The sequence below is a fragment of the Sparus aurata genome, chromosome 11, assembly GCF_900880675.1.
Source record: "Sparus aurata chromosome 11, fSpaAur1.1, whole genome shotgun sequence".
Classification (NCBI taxonomy): domain Eukaryota; kingdom Metazoa; phylum Chordata; class Actinopteri; order Spariformes; family Sparidae; genus Sparus; species Sparus aurata.
In genome coordinates this window covers 27449150-27472177 of record NC_044197.1, presented here as the reverse complement: position 1 = coordinate 27472177, position 23028 = coordinate 27449150, and the positions used below count along the sequence as shown (strand labels likewise).

At 45.1% G+C, this 23028-nt stretch overlaps 1 protein-coding gene and 1 pseudogene across 1 annotated transcript; one reads left to right on the top strand and one right to left on the bottom strand.

The window, feature by feature from the left end:
* Positions 1 to 5106: 5106 nt before the first annotated feature.
* LOC115591578 (trace amine-associated receptor 13c-like) lies at positions 5107 to 6397 on the bottom strand. The gene is made up of 2 exons (XM_030433702.1): positions 6234 to 6397; positions 5107 to 5896 (listed from the first exon to the last, which is right to left on the bottom strand). The coding sequence occupies exons 1-2, from the start codon at positions 6395 to 6397 to the stop codon at positions 5107 to 5109; spliced, it is 954 nt and encodes a 317-aa protein (XP_030289562.1).
* Positions 6398 to 16326: 9929 nt separating this feature from the next.
* On the top strand, positions 16327 to 19426 carry LOC115591577 (uncharacterized; annotated as a pseudogene).
* The last annotated feature ends 3602 nt before the right edge of the window (positions 19427 to 23028 follow it).

Below are 23028 nucleotides of genomic sequence, written 5' to 3'. Positions count from 1 at the left end.
TAATTGGAGATTACAGGTTAGGTGGCTTCAGAATCCCGACTTTGTTAAACATGTATGAACTAAAATAGATAGTTATTTTGAAATGAACACAGATCAAACCAGTGCTAGCACGAGGTGGGAGGCGTTTAAAGCCTACATTAGGGGGGAAATCATTAGCTACACAAGCTCCAAAGCTAAACAACAAAGAATAGAAATGGAAAATTTGGAGAAACAAATAAAGTCTTTAGAGACAGATCTAAATGAAAATGATGATTCAACAAAACAAAGGGAACTATTACTCTTGAGAACTCAGTATAATAAATTATCTGCCGATAAAGCTGCAAACAGCTTATTGTGGCTGAAGCAATCTTATTACGATCAGAGGGAAAAGGCTGGGAAACTCCTGGCATGGAGAATCAAAAAAATGCAGTCTGATAGATCAATCAACAGTGTAATAAATTCCTCGGGAGACCTAACAGTAGATCCACAGGAAATAAATAATTGTTTTAGAGAATTTTTTGAACATTTATATAGATCAGAATGCATTCAAGCTTCAGAAGAACGAGACCAGTTCCTTTGTCAGTTACAATTTCTGGAACTGACAGAGGATTTAAAAGATGAGTTAGATAGTGGCCTAACAGTTGAAGAGCTATCACAGGCTATCCAGAACATCAACAGTGGTAAAGTACCAGGTCCTGACGGCCTACCAATAGAATTTTACAAGACATTTCGGCAAAAATTACTCACCCCACTGTTAAACATGTATAATGAGTCATATCAAAATGAAACTCTCCCACCCTCTTTGAGGCTAGCAATTATAACTCTGATCCTGAAACCAGGTAAATCATCTACGGAGTGCTCCTCCTATAGACCAATAAGTCTACTCGGAGCAGATACAAAAATCCTTTGCAAAGCCCTAGCAATGAGATTGGACCCTCATATTCCACTACTAATTCATAATGATCAAAACGGTTTTGTAAAGCAACGCCAAGGATTTCATACTAGGGATGTGGCGATACTATCAATGGATACTCGACAGGCCTTTGATCGAATAGAATGGCCATACTTATTTAATGTCCTGTCTAGATTCGGATTTGGAAATAACTTTCTTAAATGGATTTAAATTCTATATACAAATCCAACAGCAAGTGTCTTAACAAATGGTACAGTTTCTAAACCAGTAATCTTGGAAAGGTCTACTCGCCAGGGATGTCCTCGGTCACCGATGCTGTTCATACTGGCCATAGAGCCCTTGGCTATGGCAATAAGAACACAGACAGGCCTGTCGGGCATCCAAATTGGGGAGCAGGAACATCGAATTTCTTTATACGCTGATGACGTAATCATTTTTTTAACAAATCTATCTGTCAGTATCCCAAACTTAATGCAACAGATTGAAAGGTTTGGACGATTCTCTGGTTACACTATTAGCAACTCAAAATCTTCAATATTATTTTTGAACAAGGAAGAAAGACTGAAACCAGTTATAAATACCCCCTTTATAAATGCAAAGAAAGGATTCACTTACCTTGGTATAAAAATTACCCCTGAAATCCATAAGATTGTCCCTACAAACTATGACCCATTAATAGATGAGGTGAAGGAGACATTGGATTGATGGAGGATACTGCCCATATCAATGATTGGCCATATAAACATGATTAAAATGACCATTTTACCAACATTTTTATACTTTTTTTCAATCACATCCTCTCCCACTTCCGAAAGAGCTCTTTGACAAACTCTGTAGTATTTTTAGTAAATTTATCTGGAATGATAAAAAACCCAGAGTAAGGCTTGGGCTGCTATACCTGTTATGGCAGAGAACAGAGATCAACCCAAACGCACGACTCAAACTCGAACAAGTCAGATTAACAGTAAATATTTATTTGTGACACAGTGGAAATCCCAAGGTGCAGGAGGGGAAGAGGTAACGTGCTGGAGGGGTCCCGGGGTCCCGTGTGGAGTGCTGGTGGTGGCAGGGGTGAACTCTTTGTTCGGTGTCTTCTCCCGTAATGGCGGCGCTGCGTGCTCGTAGCCAGCGTCCTTCTAGCCGGGCGCTCCCAAGATGGTGGCTGGGTGGCAGTGGCTGACGGTGGCTGAAGCAGGCAAGTAGGCAGTCGAGCCGGTAGCTGGCGAACAAGGAGTAGGCAGGCAGGCAGACAGGCAAGCAGGCAGGCAGGCAGGCTGATGACAACAGTGACTCAACTAGGGCAGAAGAAGCAGCAGATGAGCAAAAAGCTTCACAAGCTTGAGCAAACACAGAGATGAACAATATTACAGGGAGCCAGGATCGAACTGAGTACCGCTCAGGCTGAGAGTATGATCTGGCGACGAGTGGCTGGAGATCCAGGGACTTTATGGAGAAGGTGATTAGTGGAGGAGTTTCACCTGGTGCTACCTGCCAGAGAGTGAGAGAGAGACCACGCCCATGCACTGGGAACACAGACAGGGAGGGGGAGACAAGAGGAGCAGACAGATACGGGAAACAGACAACAAACAAGAAGGAGCAGAAAGGCTGCCATGATACGAGTCATGACAATACCTGCCTTATGAAAGGGGAGGGCTAAGACTCCCTAATCTGAAACTGTATTATTGGTCTGCTCAGTTACGTTCTGCAATGTTTTACTTTTTCAACAGAGACTTCTCCATCCTGGGTGAATATTTAGCAAGCGTCAATACCAAATCTTCCACTCAAGCTATATTTGTATTCTGCAGACCCAAAACAGTTGAGAAAAACAACAGAGAACCCTTTCCTTAAAAACACTATTGACATCTGGTATAAAACACATCAGTATATTAAAGACACTCCTCTCATATCCCGCTTCTCCCCCATATGGGGTAATGCATATTTCGGGGCAGGAAGAGCGGATGGTGGTTTTAAAATCTGGTCTGATAGAGGTGAAGGTAAAATAGAGGACCTTTACATAAATGGTAACTTTCTCACATTTGATCAGTTGTGTCAGATCTATAACATCCCAAGAAAACATTTTTTTAAACATTTACAATTAAAACATTTTATACAGTCAAACTATAAGCAAATGTTATCTGAACCACCTCCACTTTCACATCTTGAAAATCTTATTCTTTCAAACTTAAATGGGAGGAGACAGATTTCTCTATCCTATATGACTTTATTAGCATTTGATAAGGAGTCCACTATGGACAGACTAGAGGCATGGAGACGAGATGTTCAAGAAGATATAGATACAGCCGATTTGGAAAGGGCATGCTTAAAAGCTCAAAAACAATCAATCAATACAAGAATGAAGTTATTACAGCACAAGTGGTTAATGAGAACTTACATTACCCCGGTTAAACTGAATCGTTGGTGCCCTGGCATTCCGGACACTTGTATTAAGTGTTCGGAAGGAAAGGGCACACTGTACCATTGTGTATGGGAGTGTCCAAAGTTAAATAAATACTGGAAAACTGTCGTTGAGAAGATATCTGAGGTTGTGGGAGTGAAGGTCCCCCACCAAGCAAAACTGTGTATACTAGGCATATATCCAGGCAACTTTACTGTTAGCTGTCGTTATATTATTATTTACTTCATTATTTATTTATTGTCATTTTAGTTTTGTTTAATATGTGAAACGTGATGTCTTTAAATGAAAAATGTAGTAACTATGCATATTTCACTGTCTTTGTCAATGTTATTGTGTGTTTGTATGTGTTTAATATGTTTAAAAGTCAATAAAAATATTGTTGAAAAAAAAAAAAAAACTTGTCTTTAAGTTGTTCAAAATTTAATTTCTTCTTCTCAATTTAAAATTACAAAAATACATGCATATCTAGGAACTCGTGTACTACATGTCCTCCTGCTTCCTCTGTGAGAGACAGAGCGGAGCCACAGCGGACAGAGAAGCGGCTTGAGGCTTAACACACTCACAACACCTTATTACATACAAAATACGTATGGTATATTTCAAAGTACAAAGAGAATCAATATATTATACTTCAAAACAGCAGTGAAAAATGTTCACACTTAAAAATCAAAGTTATCAAACGTTTGTCACTTTTCAAATAGCCGTCTATCTATAGCTATCAGTGTGGGTAAACTAATATAAGTATGTGACATGTCAACTTTTTATTTCCATCTGATTTTATTTTTCATCAGAGCACTGTAGATACCTTTCAGGTGGATTTTACTGAATTCTCTTTTCTTACAGGAGATCTGCTCTGACCTACATCAGGCCCTGTTTGGGTAACAGTAAAGCTTTTATAGGACAAGCCTCGTGGTGTTCAAGTAAGACAAAGTACCTTAATGTTATGCTCCTGCTTTAATTTTATACAAAAGAATGTCTTTGTTATCGCTGGTTGAGGGAATAAAAGGCCAGAATCCACCACACGTGACGGTTCGAAGTACACTTTTCAAGCATCATTTAAAACCATGCAAAAACTGTAAAAATGTGTTCCAATATACATAAAAGAGCCCCAGTACAATTCAGGGACAGAAACACATCTGTGAAAGGTTGTCTTGTGTTGTACTACACCCCTAATACGTTTAAATGTAGTGTAGAAATAAAATAATGAAATTTCGAAACACAAGAATCATTGGCATGTCAAGTAACACAATATAGATTCCTCGGTTTTATTCGAATCATTAGGAATTTGCATGTTTTTTGTTATTGGGGTTAACTTAGTACATAGTTCTGTCCTAATTAATTATCTAAATCATTTGGTATTTAAAGGTACATTGACATTAACAGTGGGAGGTGGTCTGAAGGGGGAAAAAGAGAAGCATGAATTATTAAACTGAAAGCACAAATTGTTTTTTCTACATGACTGCTTCTGTGTCTCTTAACTATGCCCAACAGACTTGTTATGAAGTATCCATTTAGCTTTGAGCACTGATTATACGTTCAAAATGTTTTCTTTTTCTGACAGAAGTCTGTGGATCAGGGTCACTACTTCTGATACAAAATCAACACACTGACAGAATATGTTGAGGAAACTGCATGTTCAATATTTGATCAACACCAAGGGTGGAACTTCATCATCTTTTTTTTGTTGTCATTTATTTGGTTCAGTATTCAGTATTTAGCTACCAAAGTAAATACATTTCACCATCAATTTGACTAAAGTCTCCTTTATAAAATGATTTAACACATTAATTGCTTATCTCTACATTATCTTGGCCGCACAGGAGCCTGGCTGTAGTATTTGAAGGCTGACAATGACTTTAACTGATTTTCTAAACCACGGGTAGAAAAAGGCATAGATCAGAGGATTAAAACTGGAGTTACAATAGAACAGCCAAATTTGAACTGTGATGTCGTGTCCTGCTATAAAAGAACTGTAGAATGGAAGGAGACAAAGTACAAACACAAGAAGGATAACACCAACAGTTCTAGCAGCCCTCATCTCAGATCTCTTAACAGTTATAGTGTTTGATTTGAGAGCTGAAATTTGAGACCGCATAACACGTGCCTGTGACACAGCCACCACAAACACTCTCATATAGAGAACTATGATGACAGTAAGAGGGCAGAAAAAGGTGACCAGCAAGTCTACTGCCCCGAAAATGTAGTTTATGACAGGAAAGCACTCTTGAAAGCAGGAATTCAACAAATCTATCTGTGACAAGTGATCTTTCAGTAACATAAAGCTGTAGGTAACTGCACAGTACCAAGACAGAGACATACAGATTTGAACTCTTCTTGTTGTTATCATGGAAGAATAGCGCAGAGGATAACAAATAGCCACGTAACGGTCCACTGATATGAGCACCATGCTTCCAACAGAGGCAGAGGTGAGGATGAAGCTAAAAAGGAAAAACACAGCACATGAAATTGTATCCAGAAACATACAGGATTGCATCAAGATGATTTCAGTTGGCATCACTAAAAGGCCCACCAACAAGTCAGACACAGCTAGAGAGAGGAGGATGAGATTGGTAGGGGTCTGGAGCTGCCTGGAGGAAGAGACAATGATTAGTGTCTCATGTTCAGTTCAAATGAGTTTACATCACAGCAGTTAGTTTGAGAATACGGACAGAATGTGGACAGTGACATTTCATTTACAGCAGCTTGAAAACCAATTTCTGCACAGCCTACATGCCAAATAAAGCATTATATCATTTAGATACAAAAACTCCTGATATCTTTGACAAATCTAACTTTTTCAAAACCAGAGACAATAGAGGTGCATAGAAGGTGGAATAAGAAATGAAGTTGGTGTTTGTAGCATAGAATAACACAGAACAGCATATAATAACATAATCCATCATATTTCAAGAAAAGTGTCAGTACCTGAAGTGGGAGACAGAGATGATGACCAACAAGTTGAGCACCACAGTGAGCACAGAGATGCAGGACAGCAGTGTTTTGATGACGATGGTTCTGGGAGTAACAAGCATTGACCTGCAGGAGGTATTGAGGGGGATACAGAGATCAGCTGCTTTCAGTGTCTCCATGACCATCACAGAAGGTGATTGTGGATCTGAACAGAGACCTGCTGAGGTCAAACAGCCCTCTAGTGAACTTTTTCATGAGGTGACATATTTATCTCTTTTATGTCCATCATCTTTCCTTTTTTCTCTCTTTCTCTCCCTCTCTCTCTCTCTCTGTCCTCCCCTTGCGACTCTCCACACACTTCACAACAAAGCTTCTCTTACATCATTCACTCTAACACTTGATTTTGTTCCTCCCTACATCAGTTTCCTCTGTCAAGCTACCAATGCAATGCAACTGATTCCCATCCTCCCATCATGTTTTTCCTCCATATAATTATTTACCTAGTTATTGCTTCAACCTTATCTTCCAGCCATTGTATGCCTTTTGGGGATGGCCAGCTGGAGGAGGGCAATCCCTAATTTTTTTCTGATTCATAGCCTTTTGCTTTTTGACTTATTAAGTTAGTGACTTCATCCTTGCTTTGTCTATGGACGAAGGTTTCTAGCTTATGCGCATGACTAAAATGCTGGCAGACACAGAAATTGTTGGCAGGTATATTGATCAGAATCATCTTTTCTTGAATTATTAATTCATTCATCCATTTATGTCAATTGTTTTATTGGGGCCCCCTGGTGGCCAAGCAGCTGCTTAGTTCACTTACAGTGCATACGGAAAGTATTCACAGTGCTTCACTTTTTCCACATTTTGTTATGTTACAGCCTTATTCCAAAATGGATTCAATTCATTTTTTTCCTCAAAAAAAGTTTGTTTGAGATTTTTGCAAATTTATTAAAAATAAAAAATGAAGTAATCACTTGTACATAATTATAATTAAGCCTTTGCGATCAAGCTCAAAATTGAGCTCAGGTGCATTCTGTTTCCACTGATCATCCTTGAGACGTTTCTACAGCTTAATGGGAGTCCACCTGTGGTAAGTCCGTTGATTGGACATGATTTGGAGAGGCACACACCTGTTTATATAAGGTCCCACAGTTAACTGTGCATGTCAGACCACAAAACAAGCATGAAGTCGAAGGAATTGTCTGTAGAACTCCAAGACATGATTGTCTCGAGGCACAGATCAGGGGGAAGGGTACAGAAAAACTTGCTGCTGCTTTAAAGGTCCCAATGAGCACAGTGGCCTCCATCATCCATAAATGGAAGAAGTTTGGAACCACCAGGACTCTTCCTAGAGCTGGCCATCCCTCTAAACTGAGTGATTGGGGGAGAAGGGCTTTAGTTAGGGAGGTGACCAATAACCCGATGGTCACTCTGACAAAGCTCCAGGGTTCCTCTGTGGAGAGAGAACCCTCCAGCAGGATGACCATCGCTGCAGCACTCCACCAGTCAGGCCTGTATGGTAGAGTGGCCAGACAGAAGACAGTGGCCACTCCATAGTAAAAAGGCACATGGCAGCCCGCCTGGAGTTTGACAAAAGGCACCTGAAAGACTCTCAGATCAAGTTCTCTGGTCTGATGAGACAAAGATCGAACTATTTGGCATGAATGCCAAGCGTTATGTTTGGAGAACACCAGGCACTGCTCATCACTTAGCCAATACCATCCCTCCAGTGAGTGAAGCATGGTGGTGGTAGCATCATGCTGTGGGGATGTTTTTCAGAGGGAGGAACTGGGAGACTATTCAAGATTGAGGGAAAGATGAATGCAGCAATATACAGAGACGTCCTGGAAGAAAACCTGCTCCACAGCGCTCTTGACCTCAGACTGGGGCGACAGTTCATCTTTCAACAGGACAACGATGCTACGCACACAGCCAAGATATCGAAGGAGTGGCTTCAGGACAACTCTGTGAATGTCCTAGAGTGGCCCAGCCAGAGCCCTGACTTAAATCCAATTGAACATCTCTGGAGGGATCTGAAAATGGCTGTGCACCGACACTCTCCATCCAACCTGATGGAGCTCGAGAGGTTCTATAAAGAGGAATGGGCAAAACTGACCAAAGATAGGTGTGCCAAGCTTGTGGCTTCATATTCCAAAATACTTGAGGCTGTAATTGCTGCCAAAAGGTTTCACAACAAAGTATTGAGCAAAGGCTGTGAATACTTATGTACAAGTGATTTCTTCCTTTTTTATTTTTAATAAATTTGCAAAAATCTCAAACAAACTTTTTTCAAGTAGTCATCATGGAGTATTAATTGTAGATTTTTGAGGAAAAAAATGAATTGAATCCATTTTGGAATAAGGCTGTAACATAAATAAAGAAATAGTGAAGCGCTGTGAATACTTTCCTTATGCATTGTATGCCTCAGGCTGGCACTACAAAGGGGCCACCAGAATTTAACTTCATCCTAGTAGATTTAAATCTCTGGCTTATGTTGCCATGGACTGCTGTCCACTTACATTGCACTGATCCATGATTTTTGGCCTTATAACCTCCGTTTGTAGGAAGTGGCTGAAACACTAAACAACCTGTTTTGTTGTTGTGACACAAATGGTTCCTGTTTCCAAACTATTACATTATGTTAAGATGAGGAGAACTGCACAGTGTGTTCATATTACATTTATTTCTTAAAGCGAAACTGAAATGCAACCTAGGTTTTTTTTGTGAATGTACCTGAGTGCTACGGGAACTTTTACGATAGCATCAAATTGCTTTTTTAAAAACACTTAGAAGGCTCTACATAACATGAAACTTTGCTTATAGTATCACCAGGGTCGTTACGCATGAACACTATGTTGAAAACATTGTTTGTGTACACAGAGTTTACTAAAAATAACGCTATTTAACAACTCACGTTAGCAGTTGCTTGTTCCGCTAGCCGCCTCCCTGCCAGCCGAGAAGTATCGATTTCTGAATGTGACTTAACGTAGGGGAGAGTTAAAGGGATATTCCGGCGTAACATTAATCCATGGTCTAACCTGAGGGTCCTGGCTCTTATACAAGGATGCACCAAATTGATCATCAATAACATAATTCTTGGCGTACGCGACCTGGCCATGTCCCTGTTTGTCACCTATGTTCTGGGACGCTTCCCATCAACACCAGCAAAGTAGGGCTTTGTCAGGGGGGTGCCCTCCTGATCTGGATGGTCCTAGATACTGCTACTATTTTTTACAGCCCACTGAGACTTGTGAACACTGTCTATGAGGGTTTGATGGCAACAGGCCTGCTAGCATACCTCATGAGCATGACCCTGTCCCTGCAAAAGAGAGGGAGGAAGCGTTGGCTGATCAAGCTCAGTGGCATCATTCTCTGGGGCATGGGATGGGGGATGCTTTCAATCCTGCTCTGGTTGGGCATGGTAGATCAAGTAGTCATAGTGGTCTGGTTCATGACTTATGCTGCCTTCTTCCCCGTCAGCATGGCTGCAGCCAGTCCAGGGGCATCACCCCCAGTCATAAGGTCCCCCTGGCTGGCCTCTTTGGCTCAGAGGCGCTCCCAAAGAAATGTCTAGATAGAGGCTTAGAAGTGCAGGTCTCTACAGACACGCTTAAGCAGCTTTGCAAAACCATTAACCAATAATCAGTCTGTGTGTTGTTATACCTTACAGGATGGAGTGTGCTGTATCCAATGCAGAGTCGATCCGGAGCAGGCCCGGTACCTCTGGAGTGTGCATCCGTCTCTGTGGTGCAGTCGATGCTATTTTGATTGCCATGCTGTCCAGACCGCAAGGGGCATTTTCTGCTACAAGGAGGTGCCGAAGTGACCAAAAGTACCCCCGGCTCTGTGTGATGAGTTTGAGGTCCAGGCTAGAATAATCTGGCACACTGCAGCGACCATAACGAGCGGGGAAAGAGTGATCGTAATCCCCGACAGAGGCACTTACCGCCCCACATACATGAAGATGTGGGAGTATGAGGATGGGAGCCGGATCTCGACTTCGCATTATAGTGGTGGAAAGATGGTGGCAATGGGTCGTCGACTACCAGCACCTCAACCTCCTGCTCAAGGGTCCACGGCTGACGCATCCAACCAGACCCGTGATCCCAGCTATAGGAGCACCACCCGACCCAGTGGACATGGAGGTCGACAGCACCGGGCCCGGACCATCGGAACACGCGCCTGGCGGATTGGGGCCTGCCATCGAGGCACTAGCGCAGTCACGGCAGCAACCAGCAGATCCACCTGTCGACAAAGGAGATGGGGAAGCGGCCGCAAAGAGTCAAGATGGCGGGGCAGCCACGGCTGTGTCATCACCATCTGACCGAAATGTGATGGAGGCCGACAGCTCCCAGCCAGGGCCATCATCAGAGGATGAGTCCATCTCTCCCATCTCTCCCCCCCCCCCCCCCCCCCCCCGAGAGATCAATTTCTACGCCCGCTAGCTTATGTAGTTTAAGTTAAAAATGCCGACAACGCCAGCTAGGTTTGTGAGACACACAGGTTCTTGGTTAAAATAAGGGTGAGCAGAGTTAAAAAAAACACGGGTTCAATCGAGAATCTAGATTTATTTTTGAAAAGGATATAAACCCAAGTCATGATCATTAATCAAGTAATCTGACAATAATATTCATTCTCGTTCATTTTTTCAAGAGATCTGTTTAAAATATTTCAGAGTACAAAGAGAATCAATACAATATCATTTAAGATGACGGTGAAAAAGGATCATATTTAAAACTCAAAGTTATCGAATGTTTGGCACTTTTCAAATAGCCGTCTATCTATAGCTATCAGTGTGGGTAAACTAATATAAGTGTGTGACATGCCAACTTTTTGTTTCCATCTGATTTGATTTTTCATCAGAGCACTGAAGACACCTGTCAGGTGGATGTTACTTAATTCTCTTTTCTTACAGGACATGAAAACTCTGACCTACATCTGGCCCTGTTTGGGTAACAGTAAAGCTTTTATAGGACAAGCCTCGTGGTGTTCAAGTAAGACAAGGTACCTAAATGTTATGCTCCTGCTTTAATTTTATACAAAATGATGTCTTTGTTATTGCTGGTTGAGGGAATAAAAGGCCAGAATCCACCACATGTAATGGTTCAAAGTACGCCTTTCAAGCATCATTTAATACCATGCAAAAACAGTTCCAATATACTTTAAAGAGCCCCAGTAAAATTCAGGGACAGAAACACATCTTTAAAAGGTTGTCATGTGTTGTACTACACCCCTTATACGTTTAAATGCAGTGTAAAAATAAAATAATTAAATTTCGAAACACAAGAATCAAGGGCATGTCAAGTAACACAATATAGATTCCTCTGTTTTATTCGACTCATTAGGAATTTGCATGTGAGGAGGAGGTGGTCTGAAGGGGGAAAAAGAGAAGCATGAATTAAACTGAAAGCACAAATTGTTTTTTCTACATGACACCTCATGTTTCTCTTAATTATGCCCAACAGACTTGTGTTGAAGTATTCATTCAGCTTTTTAGATTACAACAACCGTTTCACATGAAAGTTTTCAGCATCACATTTTGTTTTGAGCACTGATCATACATTCAAAAGGTTTTCTTTTTCAAGTCTTCCAATGCCTCTGTGATAAAATCAACACACCAACAGGACATGTTGAGGAAACTGGAACTTCATCTTCACTGGGCAAGGTTGCATCAAAACAGAGACTCACATCCTAAAATTGTTTTTTGCTGTCATTTAATTAGTTCAGTATATTGCTACCAAAATAAATGAGTATATATGTCACAACACTTTGCACACATGAGTGTTTGACTGTCTTCATTAAAAATGTTTGTGAATGTAATGAAGTGTGCAGTTGAAAAAAAACTACAACATTTCACCATCAATTCAATTACATTCTCCTTCATTATATGATTTAGTTAAACACATTCATTGCTTATCTCTACATTATCTTGGCCTCACAGGAGCCTGGCTGTAGTATCTGAAGGCTGACAATGACTTTAACTGATTTTCTAAACCATGGGTAGAAAAAGGCATAGATCAGAGGATTAAAACTGGAGTTACAACTGAACAGCCAAGTTTGAACTGATGAACCATGAGTAGTGATGTCCTGTCCTGCTATAGAAGAACTGTAGAATGGAAGGATACAAAGTACAAACACAAGAAGGATAACACCAACAGTTCTAGCAGCCTTCATGTCAGATCTCTTAACAGTCACAGTGTTTGATTTGAGAGCTGAAATTTGAGACCGCATAACACGTGCCTGTGACACAGCCACCACAAACACTCTCATATAGAGAACTATGATGACAGTAAGAGGGCAGAAAAAGGTGACCAGCAAGTCTACTGCCCCGGAAATGTAGTTTATGTTAAGTAAACACTCTTGATAGCAGGAATTCAACAAATCTATCTGTGACAAGTGATCTTTCAGTAACATAAAGCTGTAGGTAACCGAACAGAACCAACATGGAGACATACAGATTTGAACTCTTCTTGTTGTTATCATGGAAGAATAGCGCAGAGGATAACAAATAGCCACGTAACGGTCCACTGATATGAGCACCATGCTTCCAACAGAGGCAGAGGTGAGGATGAAGCCACACAGGCACAAGAAAACACATGAATTTTTATCCAGAAACAAAACAGATTGCATCATTATAATTGCAGGTGGCATCACTACAAGGCCCACCAACAAGTCAGACACAGCTAGAGAGAGGAGGATGAGATTGGTAGGGGTCTGGAGCTGCCTGGAGGAAGAGATAATGATTAGTGTCTCATGTTCAGTTCAAATGAGTTTACATCACAGCAGTTAGTGTGAGAATACGGACAGAATGTGGACAGTGACATTTCATTTACAGCAGCTTGAAAACCAATTTCTGTACAGCCTACATGCCAAATAAAGCATTATATCATTTAGATACAAAAACTCCTGATATCTTTGACAAATCTAACTTTTTCAAAAACACAGTCAATAGAGGTGCATAGAAGGTGGAATAAGAAATGAAGTTGGTGTTTGTAGAATAGAATAACCCAGAACAGCATATAATAACATAATCCGTCATATTTCAAGAAAAGTGTCAGTGCCTGAAGTGGGAGATAGAGATGATGACCAACAAGTTGAGCACCACAGTGAGCACAGAGATGCAGGACAGCAGTGTTAATGACGATGGTTCTGGGAGTAACAAGCATTGACCTGAAGGAGGTGTTGAGGGGGATACAGAGATCAGCTGCTTTCAGTGTCTCCATGACCATCACAGAAGGTGATTGTGGATCTGAGCAGAGACCTGCTGAGGTCAAACAGCCCTCTGGTGAACTTTTTCATGAGGTGACATTTATCTTCCTCATTCCCATCCCCCCCCTCTCTCTCTCTCTGGCTCTCTCCCCCCCTTGCGACTCTCACTCCACAACAATCTTCTATTACATCATTCACTCTAAAACTTAATTTTTCCCCTCCCTTCATCTACCTTCCTCTGTCAAGCTATATCAATGCAATGCAACTGATTCCCATGTCTCCCATTTTGTTTATCCTCCATACAATTATCAGGGTCCGGGCAGCTAAGCTGCGAGGACACTATTGTATTCCTAGGAATTCTTTCTTTCTTTCTTATTTCTTCTGAGGAAGTCATACTTCCCAAGGGCGAAAACTCACCAAACTTTACAGAAATGTCCGGCCCCATGCCAGATTTAATTAATTCTAAGGACATGTCAATATTCCTCCTGGGGGGGGGGGGGCACAATAAGCGTGCCCCCCCCCCCCTTTAGTCCACTTAAACTCATTACAAATTATGAAGTACATCACTCAGTTTTTTTTAAAACCTGTAAAACTTATAAAACCTATCTCCTCCCACAATTTTTGCTCAATTGCCACCAAACTTGCTAGGGAGCATCTTCAGACCGTCCTCCACAAAACTTGTTTCTTGGATTTTTGATTTATCAGAAATTAAGCCTACAGTGCATCAAAATGTTTGACTGTAAACATATACAATCCAATTCTTGCTAAATAAATTTTCAATCTTCCTGAAAAAAATTGGTTGATGAAGTTTGGCAAATATCAGAATTTTATCTCAAAAACTAAATTTTTGAAAACATTTTGAATTCTGCTCTCATGGGAACAACTGGAGTCAATGTAAGAGTAGCATTTTTAAACATCAGATTTTCTCTTATGAAGCAAAACACTTTCCATGCTGTCAAGATGCAATTTATGTATTATCAGATTTTTGTTCAGGCCCCAGTGCTGTGGGTTCGATTTCATCCTTACTGACCGCCAGAGGCGGTGCTTCAGCACTGAATGTCTCCATCTCGCGCATGCGCAGGTCGAGTGTTTATACCAACAAAGTCACCTGTGACCCTTGATGATACCGGCAAGCCTATATCTTCCGGTGACATCAGAGGATCTGTTCCTTTTCATCTTCTCGCTTCGCAGATAGACGTACGTCAGTGAGCTCTAGCTGAACTAAACACGTACTGCTGCTTCGTCGCTGGTAGCCTTGCGACAACCTGTCGGAGCTGCGAGCTGCTCGCCCTCCAAGGGCTGCGACGAGCTGAGACGGGAGTTTTGTTGCGGTTTGCCGCGGACACCCCTCCGGATCACCATCGGTTTGTCTCTACAACTGGCTGAGTATACCAGGCGTAGTGTTACGTTTCCTTTGAGAATCTCTTTCTTTTGTTAAATAAGGTTGGTGAAGGCGTTGTACTCGCTCCCTCTCCCGACATTTGTGCTATTGGTTACGGGCGCTAGCGGTTAGCATTGCCTGCTTGACCTAGCGTCTGTGTAATCGGTACACCGCTGGTTGTACCCGCTTTCCGTTGTAGTTTTTATGTTGGTGAAGCCAGTGTACTCGCTCCCTCTCCCGACATCTGTGCTGTCATTTGCGGGCATTAGCAGTGTTGTCCGCTTGACCTATTGTCTGTGTAATCGGTACACCGTTGGTTGTATCCGTTTTCAGTTGTAGCTTTATATGTTAGTGAAGCCAGTGTACTCGCTCCCTCTCCCGACATCCGTACTACTGTTACATCTGTGAGTAATTTGTACAACTTGAACCCGCCTTTCGTTGTAGTTTTTCCGTGTTGGTGAAGGCAGTGTGTGCGCTCCCTCTCCCATCATAGGTGTGTATTACTATTCTCTGTAACAGCTGCATCCTGAGCTGTGTTTGCTTTCCCTTTGGCAGTTTTACCGGCGTTTTCGCCTGGCCTACTTAAGTTTGCATTTTGTGGCACATGCGGTTGTGCCCATTGATTTTTTGCGCAGCAAGCTGACCCTTGCTGGTGAAGGCAGTGCTCTCGCTCCCGCTCCCAGCATAGGCGGGTGCTGTTGCCCTTGTAGTTAGCAGAAGTGTTAGCCACAAAGGCTAACTGCGTTGTTGTGCGACACCTGCTGGTGAAGGCAGTGCGTTCGCTCCCTCTCCCAGCATCTGTTGTTTTTCTCAGTTGCTTGTATTTGAACCAGTTGTCACCATGCTTGGTGACCACTCCTGCTCGGCCTGTCTGGCCGCTCTGCAGTCTGAAGACGGTCATGATATGTGTCCTCCGTGCCTTGGCCTCGATCACCTGAGGGAGGGGCTTTCAGAGGACCCGTGCATGAACTGTAGCTTCATGCCCCGGGCAGTGCGGGTTGCTAGACTGGCCGAGGCTGAACACCTGCTGGGCCATGCTCCGGTGCCGGACCAGTTGACCCCAGCCCAGCGATTGCCTCCAGCACAGCCTAGCCGATCTAAACGTCGGGCTGCAGAGGCTGCGGGCGCCTCCTCTGGGAAGAGGGTCAAGGAGTCTAAACTGGCCTCCAGGGTGGACCAGTTGACTGAGGAGCTAAATCAAATGAAGTCCCTCTTCCTAGCCATCCAATCTGGGACTGGTGCAGTGGATGTGGGCGCTCCTGCTCCCCCTGCCGCCATGTTTGAACCAGAGGAGGACGTGCTCTCCGTGGCTGCTTCGGCCACTGAGTTCGCTGACTACGGGGCGGATGTGGTCCCCTAGCTCAGCCGGCTCCCGCCAGTGCCTTCTTCAGGCGTGGTCCAGCCCCTGCCACCTTTACTGTGCCTCCGTCAGAAGAATATCTGAGGGAGTTGCACGCATGCTGGAGAGATACTAGAGCCCTCTCTCACGCAACATCAGATGGCCGGACCCTGGCAGCCATGCAGGATGCAGCCAAGTTCGGCTTGGCCCATATGCCAGCGGTTGAGCCGGCTATAGCGGCTCTGATTGTTTCGCCCGATGAGGCTCTGAGAACGGATGCCAGGTGTCCGCGCCCCCAGTGTCGGGCCACGGATGACCTGCTCTCTAAGGCCTATGACGCAGCAGCACGCATGGGACGCATTGGCAATTCCCTCTCGCATCTGATGCTCGCTCTCTCAGCGTCCCTGCAGGAGGCTACGCTGGACGCTTCCGTCCACAGCTTCAGTGACACATCCCTGCAGGCATTTGCTCTGATGTCCAGAGAACTGGGGCGCCTGATGTCCACACTTGTCCAGGCTCGCCGCCAGGTGTGGCTGGCACAGTCGCCTCTCACCGAGGTGTGCCGGAGAACCCTCCGCAGCATCCCAGTGGAACCCAGCGAGATTTTTGGGTCGGCTGCTGTAGAGGCGCTTGAGCGCACAGTCCAGGCCAGGCAGACGCGGCAGCAGCTCTCTGGGCTTCACAGGAGCATGCCTCCTCCAAGCAGACCTGGGGGTTCTTCAGCTCCCCCCAGGCGCCGCTCTCAGCCACAGACTCCCCCCAGTGGCTACCCTAGGTCTCAGCGACCGTTTCAACAGCCGGCTCAACGATGTCCTCAGGGCTTTCGAGCCCCCGAATGACCGCCCTCTAGACAACCTCAGAACTTCGACGCTGCCCGTCGTCCCCCCAGGGCCTCTAGAGGCCGGGGGACCAGGCGCTGAGAGTCCGGGGCCGGTCGTCGGCTGTTTTTCCCAGCAGCAGCTCAGCTACTGGGCTGCTTCCACCAAGGATCCTTGGGTGATTTCCACCTTAACCCACGGGTACAAACTTCAGTTCCGACGCCGGCCCCCTGCCTTCAGCCGGGTCAAGATGACCATCATACGCAACCCGGCAAAAGCCCATGCCCTCAACCAGGAGTTGTCCGCCCTCCTGGACAAGGGTGCCATCGAGCCAGTAGACCCCCTGTCACTATTTCTATTCGACTTACTTTCTTGTCGAAAAGAAAGACGGCGGACTCCGCCCTATCCTCGACTTGAGGGGACTCAACCGGTTCCTGAAAGTCCTGAAGTTCCACATGCTCAGTACTGCAGAGGTTCTGCGTACTGTTGCCAGAGGGGAATGGTTTACCTCAGTAGACCTGAAGGACGCGTACTTTCATGTCCCCATTGCACCACACCACAGAAAATTTCTGCGGTTTGCCTTTCAGGGCCGCCATTTTCAGTTCAGGGTTCTCCCGTTTGGCCTCTCCCTTTCTCCACGGGTGTTCACCAGGTGTGTGGCGGCAGCCCTCTCACCCCTGCAGTCGCGGGGCATGAAGATCCTGCCGTATCTGGACGACTGGCTGGTCTGTGCGCCATCCCGGTCTCAGGTGACCCGGGACACAGCGATTCTCCTCTCACATGTGGCCCAGCTCGGCCTCAGAGTGAATTCTCAAAAGAGCTGCTTGGTTCCCTCACAGAGTGCACTCTTTCTGGGGGTGACTCTGGATGCTGTTGCCATGAAGGCCTGCCCATCACCTCGGCGCGTGGACGACATCCTCCGCCTCCTTCTCCTCTTTCAGGAGGGCCGCTGCTTGCGCTATGTCCAGTATATGCGCCTCTTAGGCAAGCTGACGGCTGCTGCCACTGTGGTTCCCTTAGGGTTGCTGTCACTACGTCCCCTTCAGAGGTGGCTGAACAGCTTCCACTTGGATGCCAGGCGGCACCGGCACAGGAAACTCAAGGTGTCACGGCGTTGCCTCCTTGCTCTGGCCCCTTGGAGGGAGAGATCATTTCTCCTTCAGGGCATGCCCATGGGCTCCATTGCATCCCGTCGGGAGACCGTCACAACAGATGCATCCCTCTCAGGGTGGGGTGCTGTGTGGCAGAACCGGACAGCCCAAGGCCTGTGGTCTGCACAGGACCGCTCGGACCACATCAATGTGCTGGAGCTACGAGCAGTGCACATGGCACTGCAGCTTTTTCTCCCGTTCCTGAGAGGGAGGCATGTGCTAGTACGGTCGGACAACATCTCAACCGTCTCTCACATAAACCACCAAGGGGGAACCAGGTCTGCACGGCTGTTGCAGGTGTCCCGGGACCTCCTGTTGTGGGCGGCCCCCCGCCTAGCCAGCATAAGGGCGATATATTTGCCTGGGGAACGGACCCGGGCCGCAGACTTCCTATCACGGTGCAAGCCTCCACCGGGGGAATGGCGGCTTCACCCAGAGGTGGTGCTCAATATCTGGGACGTCTTCGGCAGGGCAGAGGTGGATCTCTTTGCCACAGAAGAGTCGACCCATTGTCCCCTCTGGTTCTCCTTGACAGAGGAGGCCAGCCCTCTGGGCCAGGATGCTCTCGCCCACGATTGGCCAGAGGGTCTTCTCTATGCCTTCCCCCCGATGCCTCTGATTCCTCAAATACTGCAGAGGGTCCTCCAGCAGGGCCACAGGCTGCTATTGGTAGCCCCCTTCTGGCCAGGGAGGACATGGTTTCCTCTGCTGCACAGGCTGTGCCGCGGCTCACCGTGGCCTCTCCCCCACAGGATGGATCTCCTGTCCCAGTTAGGGGGCCGGGTCTGGCATCCCGACCCTCATCGCCTGCAGCTCTGGGTTTGGCCACTGCAGGGCCCAACCCGCTGCTGTCAGAGTGCTCAGACACCGTCCAATATACCATACTGAATGCTAGGGCGCCTTCTACCCGGATGCAGTATGAGAACAGGTGGAAACTGTTTTCTGTCTGGTGTTCAGACAGGGGTGAGGACCCCGTGCACTGTACAATCCCAAAAGTTCTGGAGTTCCTACAGTCACTCCTGAATGGCGGACGGTCCCCTGCTACTCTGAGGGTGTACGTGGCAGCCATTTCCTCTCGACACGCTCAAGTTGACGACAACACCGTGGGGTGCCACAGACTTGTGTCCCTTTTCCTAAAGGGAGCCTTGAGGTTACAACCCCCAAAGGCACAGAGAATTCCAGCATGGGATCTGCCCCTGGTGCTGGATGCTCTGTGTCTGCCTCCCTTTGAGCCCCTGGCGCAGGCAGAGATGAAGTGGGTGTCTGCTAAGACTGCCTTTCTGCTTGCCATCACTTCAGCAAAGCGTGTTGGGGAGCTACACGCTCTCTCAGTCAGTGACTCATGTCTGAGGTGGAACTCAGATGGCTCAGGGGTCACCCTGTGGCCGAATACAGCCTTTCTTCCTAAGGTTCTCTCACCGTCGAACCTTAACCGACCTATCCACCTGGCACAGTTTATTCCCCCCGCAGGGGAGGAAAGGTTAGGACTGCTGTGCCCTGTGCGGGCCTTAAGAGTCTATATTAAGTTGACCGCAAGCACGAGACGGTCAGAACAGCTGTTCGTCTGTTATGGTGGTCCTAAGAAAGGCTGTGCTCTCTCCAAGCAGCGTCTGTCGCATTGGATTGTGGATGTCATCACCCAGGCGTATGAACACAGTGGTCGCCCCCTGCCATCCGGGGTGAGGTGCCACTCTACTAGGGCTGTCTCTACATCATGGGCGGCTCTGCGTGGTGTGCCCCTGGGGGACATCTGTGATGCGGCATCGTGGGCATCACCAACTACCTTTTCCAGATTCTATCGGGTGAATGTGGCCACTCCCCACCCACTGGGTGTGGCCCTGCTGCCCACCTCTACTGCTTCATCTCACTGAGGTATGTATTGGCATTCCTCGTGACCTTGTTGTTATGGGTCATCCAGTGCTGAAGCACCACCTCTGGCGGTCAGTAAGGATGAAATAGAACGAAAGTTACGTATGTAACTACGTTTCTATGAATCCTGGATGACCGCCAGAGCGTTCTGTCACTCAGAATCCTTGTGGTTTCGCGAGAAGATTCTGCAGGAACAGATCCTCTGATGTCACCGGAAGATATAGGCTTGCCGGTATCATCAAGGGTCACAGGTGACTTTGTTGGTATAAACACTCGACCTGCGCATGCGCGAGATGGAGACATTCAGTGCTGAAGCACCGCCTCATCCAGGATTCATAGAACCGTAGTTACATACATAACTTTCGTTTTCTTTCACCCATTCAGGTGACACCTGCATCCTCCTCCTCATCAGTGTGTGGATTGCACACCTGAGGCTGCTTGCCACTTAGGTCGTGTGGATATAAAGGTGCTGCAGATGCCAGTGGGCCCCCCCGCAGCCGTGATAAGCAGAGAGCCTGAGCTACAGCATGTAGTGTGTTTTGTGACGTGCTTTGTCTTGACTACAGCCGTGTGGGCTACTACAAGTTTCTTTTTGAGGGCAATAAAGCCGTTTATGAGTGAATTTTTGTTACAGTTTTCCTTTGTCTCCTTAACTCCCGGTTTATCATTTTTAATATGTTACTCCCTTCATCCCCTAGCCATCTGGGGACGTAACAGTACTGTAAACATATACAATCAAATTCTTGCTAAATAAATTTTCAATCTTGTCACATCGCCCAGCCAAGTGTTCCCCTTTTATTCTGTCAGTTTCTGTCCTGTGCTTCCTGTATTTTATTTTGGTTCTCACCGTGTTGTCTCTGTTCCAGGTCCATCACCTCCCGTCCTTGTGTCCTTCCCTCCTGTGTGATTACCTGCCCCGCCATGATGTGCTTCACCTGTGTCTCTTTGTCTCACCTCCTGTGTGCTCAAGTAGTCTGTCTCCCCCACCTCTGGTGCCAGTTCGTCTTAGTTTGTCTAGCGTTCCAGCTTATTGTTCCCTGAGCTTCTAGTGTATCTTTCTGTTTTTTTTACTTTTGCCTGTTATCTCCGACTCTGCCTCTGCCTGACCCTCTTGGATATTTTTTGCCTGAGATAAAACAGTATGTACTATGTACATGTAATATAAGTAATATATATATATACACGTATATAACATAGACATAACATTTATATAAGTAAATATAAATGTATAGGTAGCATAAGCAATCAAGCCAGCATTAGTACACAAAAACAATGTGAGTGTCAGTTTACTGTTTACAAAACAGATAAAAAAAAGCTAATCTACTGATAATAGAATAAAATAAAGAGATGTTGAAATGAAATGAAGAGGATAATACAAATAGTGATAACATAGATGAGTAAAATGATAATAAATAAATAAAATAGAATGGAAAATAAAAGGCGTTGGTGGTGGTGGTGGTGTAAATGTCTATCTGACTATTTATCTATGTCCTACTGGTTGTCCCTTTTGTTGTGGCAGGAAGTGACATACTTAGCAGCCATTAACTGCACATTCTTTCTTTTCCCCCAGAATGAGGGGTAATTTCTCCCTTTCTGTCAAACCCCCGAATTCGGGGCAATGTTTTTTAAATTGCGGAAAGAATTCCTCTCTAATGAGTCTGTATTTATGACACTGTGTTAGAAAGTGTAATTCTGTTTCTACAGCTCCCTCATCACAGTGACCACACAACCTGTCCTCTCTGGGCAGCCAGGTCTGATGGTGTCTGCCCTTCTCTACTGCCAGACTGCGGTCACTCAGTCTGTACATTGCCTTTATCAGGTTCTTATCAGTTACTGGTTAGGTATTCTGCCACAGTGTACTGTCTGTTTAGGGTCAACTAGTTTTCAGTTTGTGTTGTGAGTGTGTTATATCATTCCAAGTTGTGTATTTTTATTTTTATTTAGTCATAATTTGGTTAGGTCTAATCTTCTGAGTGATAGTGTAACTGCTCTGAGGCTGACCGGGGTTTGTGATGTCAGAAGGTGAAAGGTCAGCCAGCCTCAGGAACAGTTGGCTGAAGGGACTCCCTTCTATGCTCAACTCCTGGTAGGCAAGGGCTTTATAATGGTAAGAGGCAGGGTCGCTTGTTCTAATATGGCTCCAGAACTTAATAGATCCTTTTTGAATATTTAGAAGTAAAGGATATTGGCCTAATTCAGCCCTGCATGTAGAGTTTGGGGTTTTTCTTTATACCCGGAGGATATTTTTGTAAACTCTGCATGCAGGGTTTCAATTTTCAGTTTCTGTCCCATTTTGCCCAATCATGTTGTATTAAGGAGCCCAATACCTCACTGCCATACAATGCAGTCAGTTCTAAAACTGATTTAAATATTTTAAGCCATGTCCTAATTGAAATCTGGATTTGAACTAAACGCTTGATGGCATAGAAAGCCCTTTTTGCCTTCTCTTTGAGTCCCTTCACGGCAGAGCAGAGGTTTCCTGTGGAACTTATTTGTAAACCCAGGTAAGGTATTTGTTTGTTTTATGTGGGTCCCGCCTATTTTAAATGTTGAATCATTTCTCTGCAACCTTGATCTTTTTTGGAAGGTGATAATTCTGGTCTTCTTCATGTTAAGCGCCCAGTTCTGACAGTACTGATGGAGAAGGTCCAGGTTCTGCTGAAGATCTTCTTTAGTAGGAGACAGTATGACCAGGTCATCTGCATAAAACAGACACTTGACGAGTGAGACCGGGTGTTGGTGATTGTTCTAATAACAATGCCAGTTCATTAATATAAATATTTATCAATTAGTGTGTGTAGGGTGAAAATGTGGTCAGCTGTTCCAATCTGACTTTTGCTTATGACACTGTGCTCAGTGAGGAAGTCTATAATTCTTGAATTTGAATACTGCCGAATAACTTCCACAGGTTACTACTTACACAAATGCCTCTGTAGTTGTTGGGATCGAATTTGTCTCCATTCTTAAAGATGGGTGTGATCAGCCCTTCACTCCAGCTTTCAGGGAAATGACCCACACTTAGTACCAAGTTGAATATCTTTAG

Coding starts and splice junctions, on each gene's coding strand:
- LOC115591578 (XM_030433702.1), bottom strand. CDS start 6,397: ATGGAGACACTGAAAGCAGCTGATCTCTGTATCCCCCTCAATACCTCC. Junction 5,897..6,233: donor ATCTCTGTCTCCCACTTCAG/GTACTGACACTT, acceptor CTCTTCCTCCAG/GCAGCTCCAGACCCCTACCA.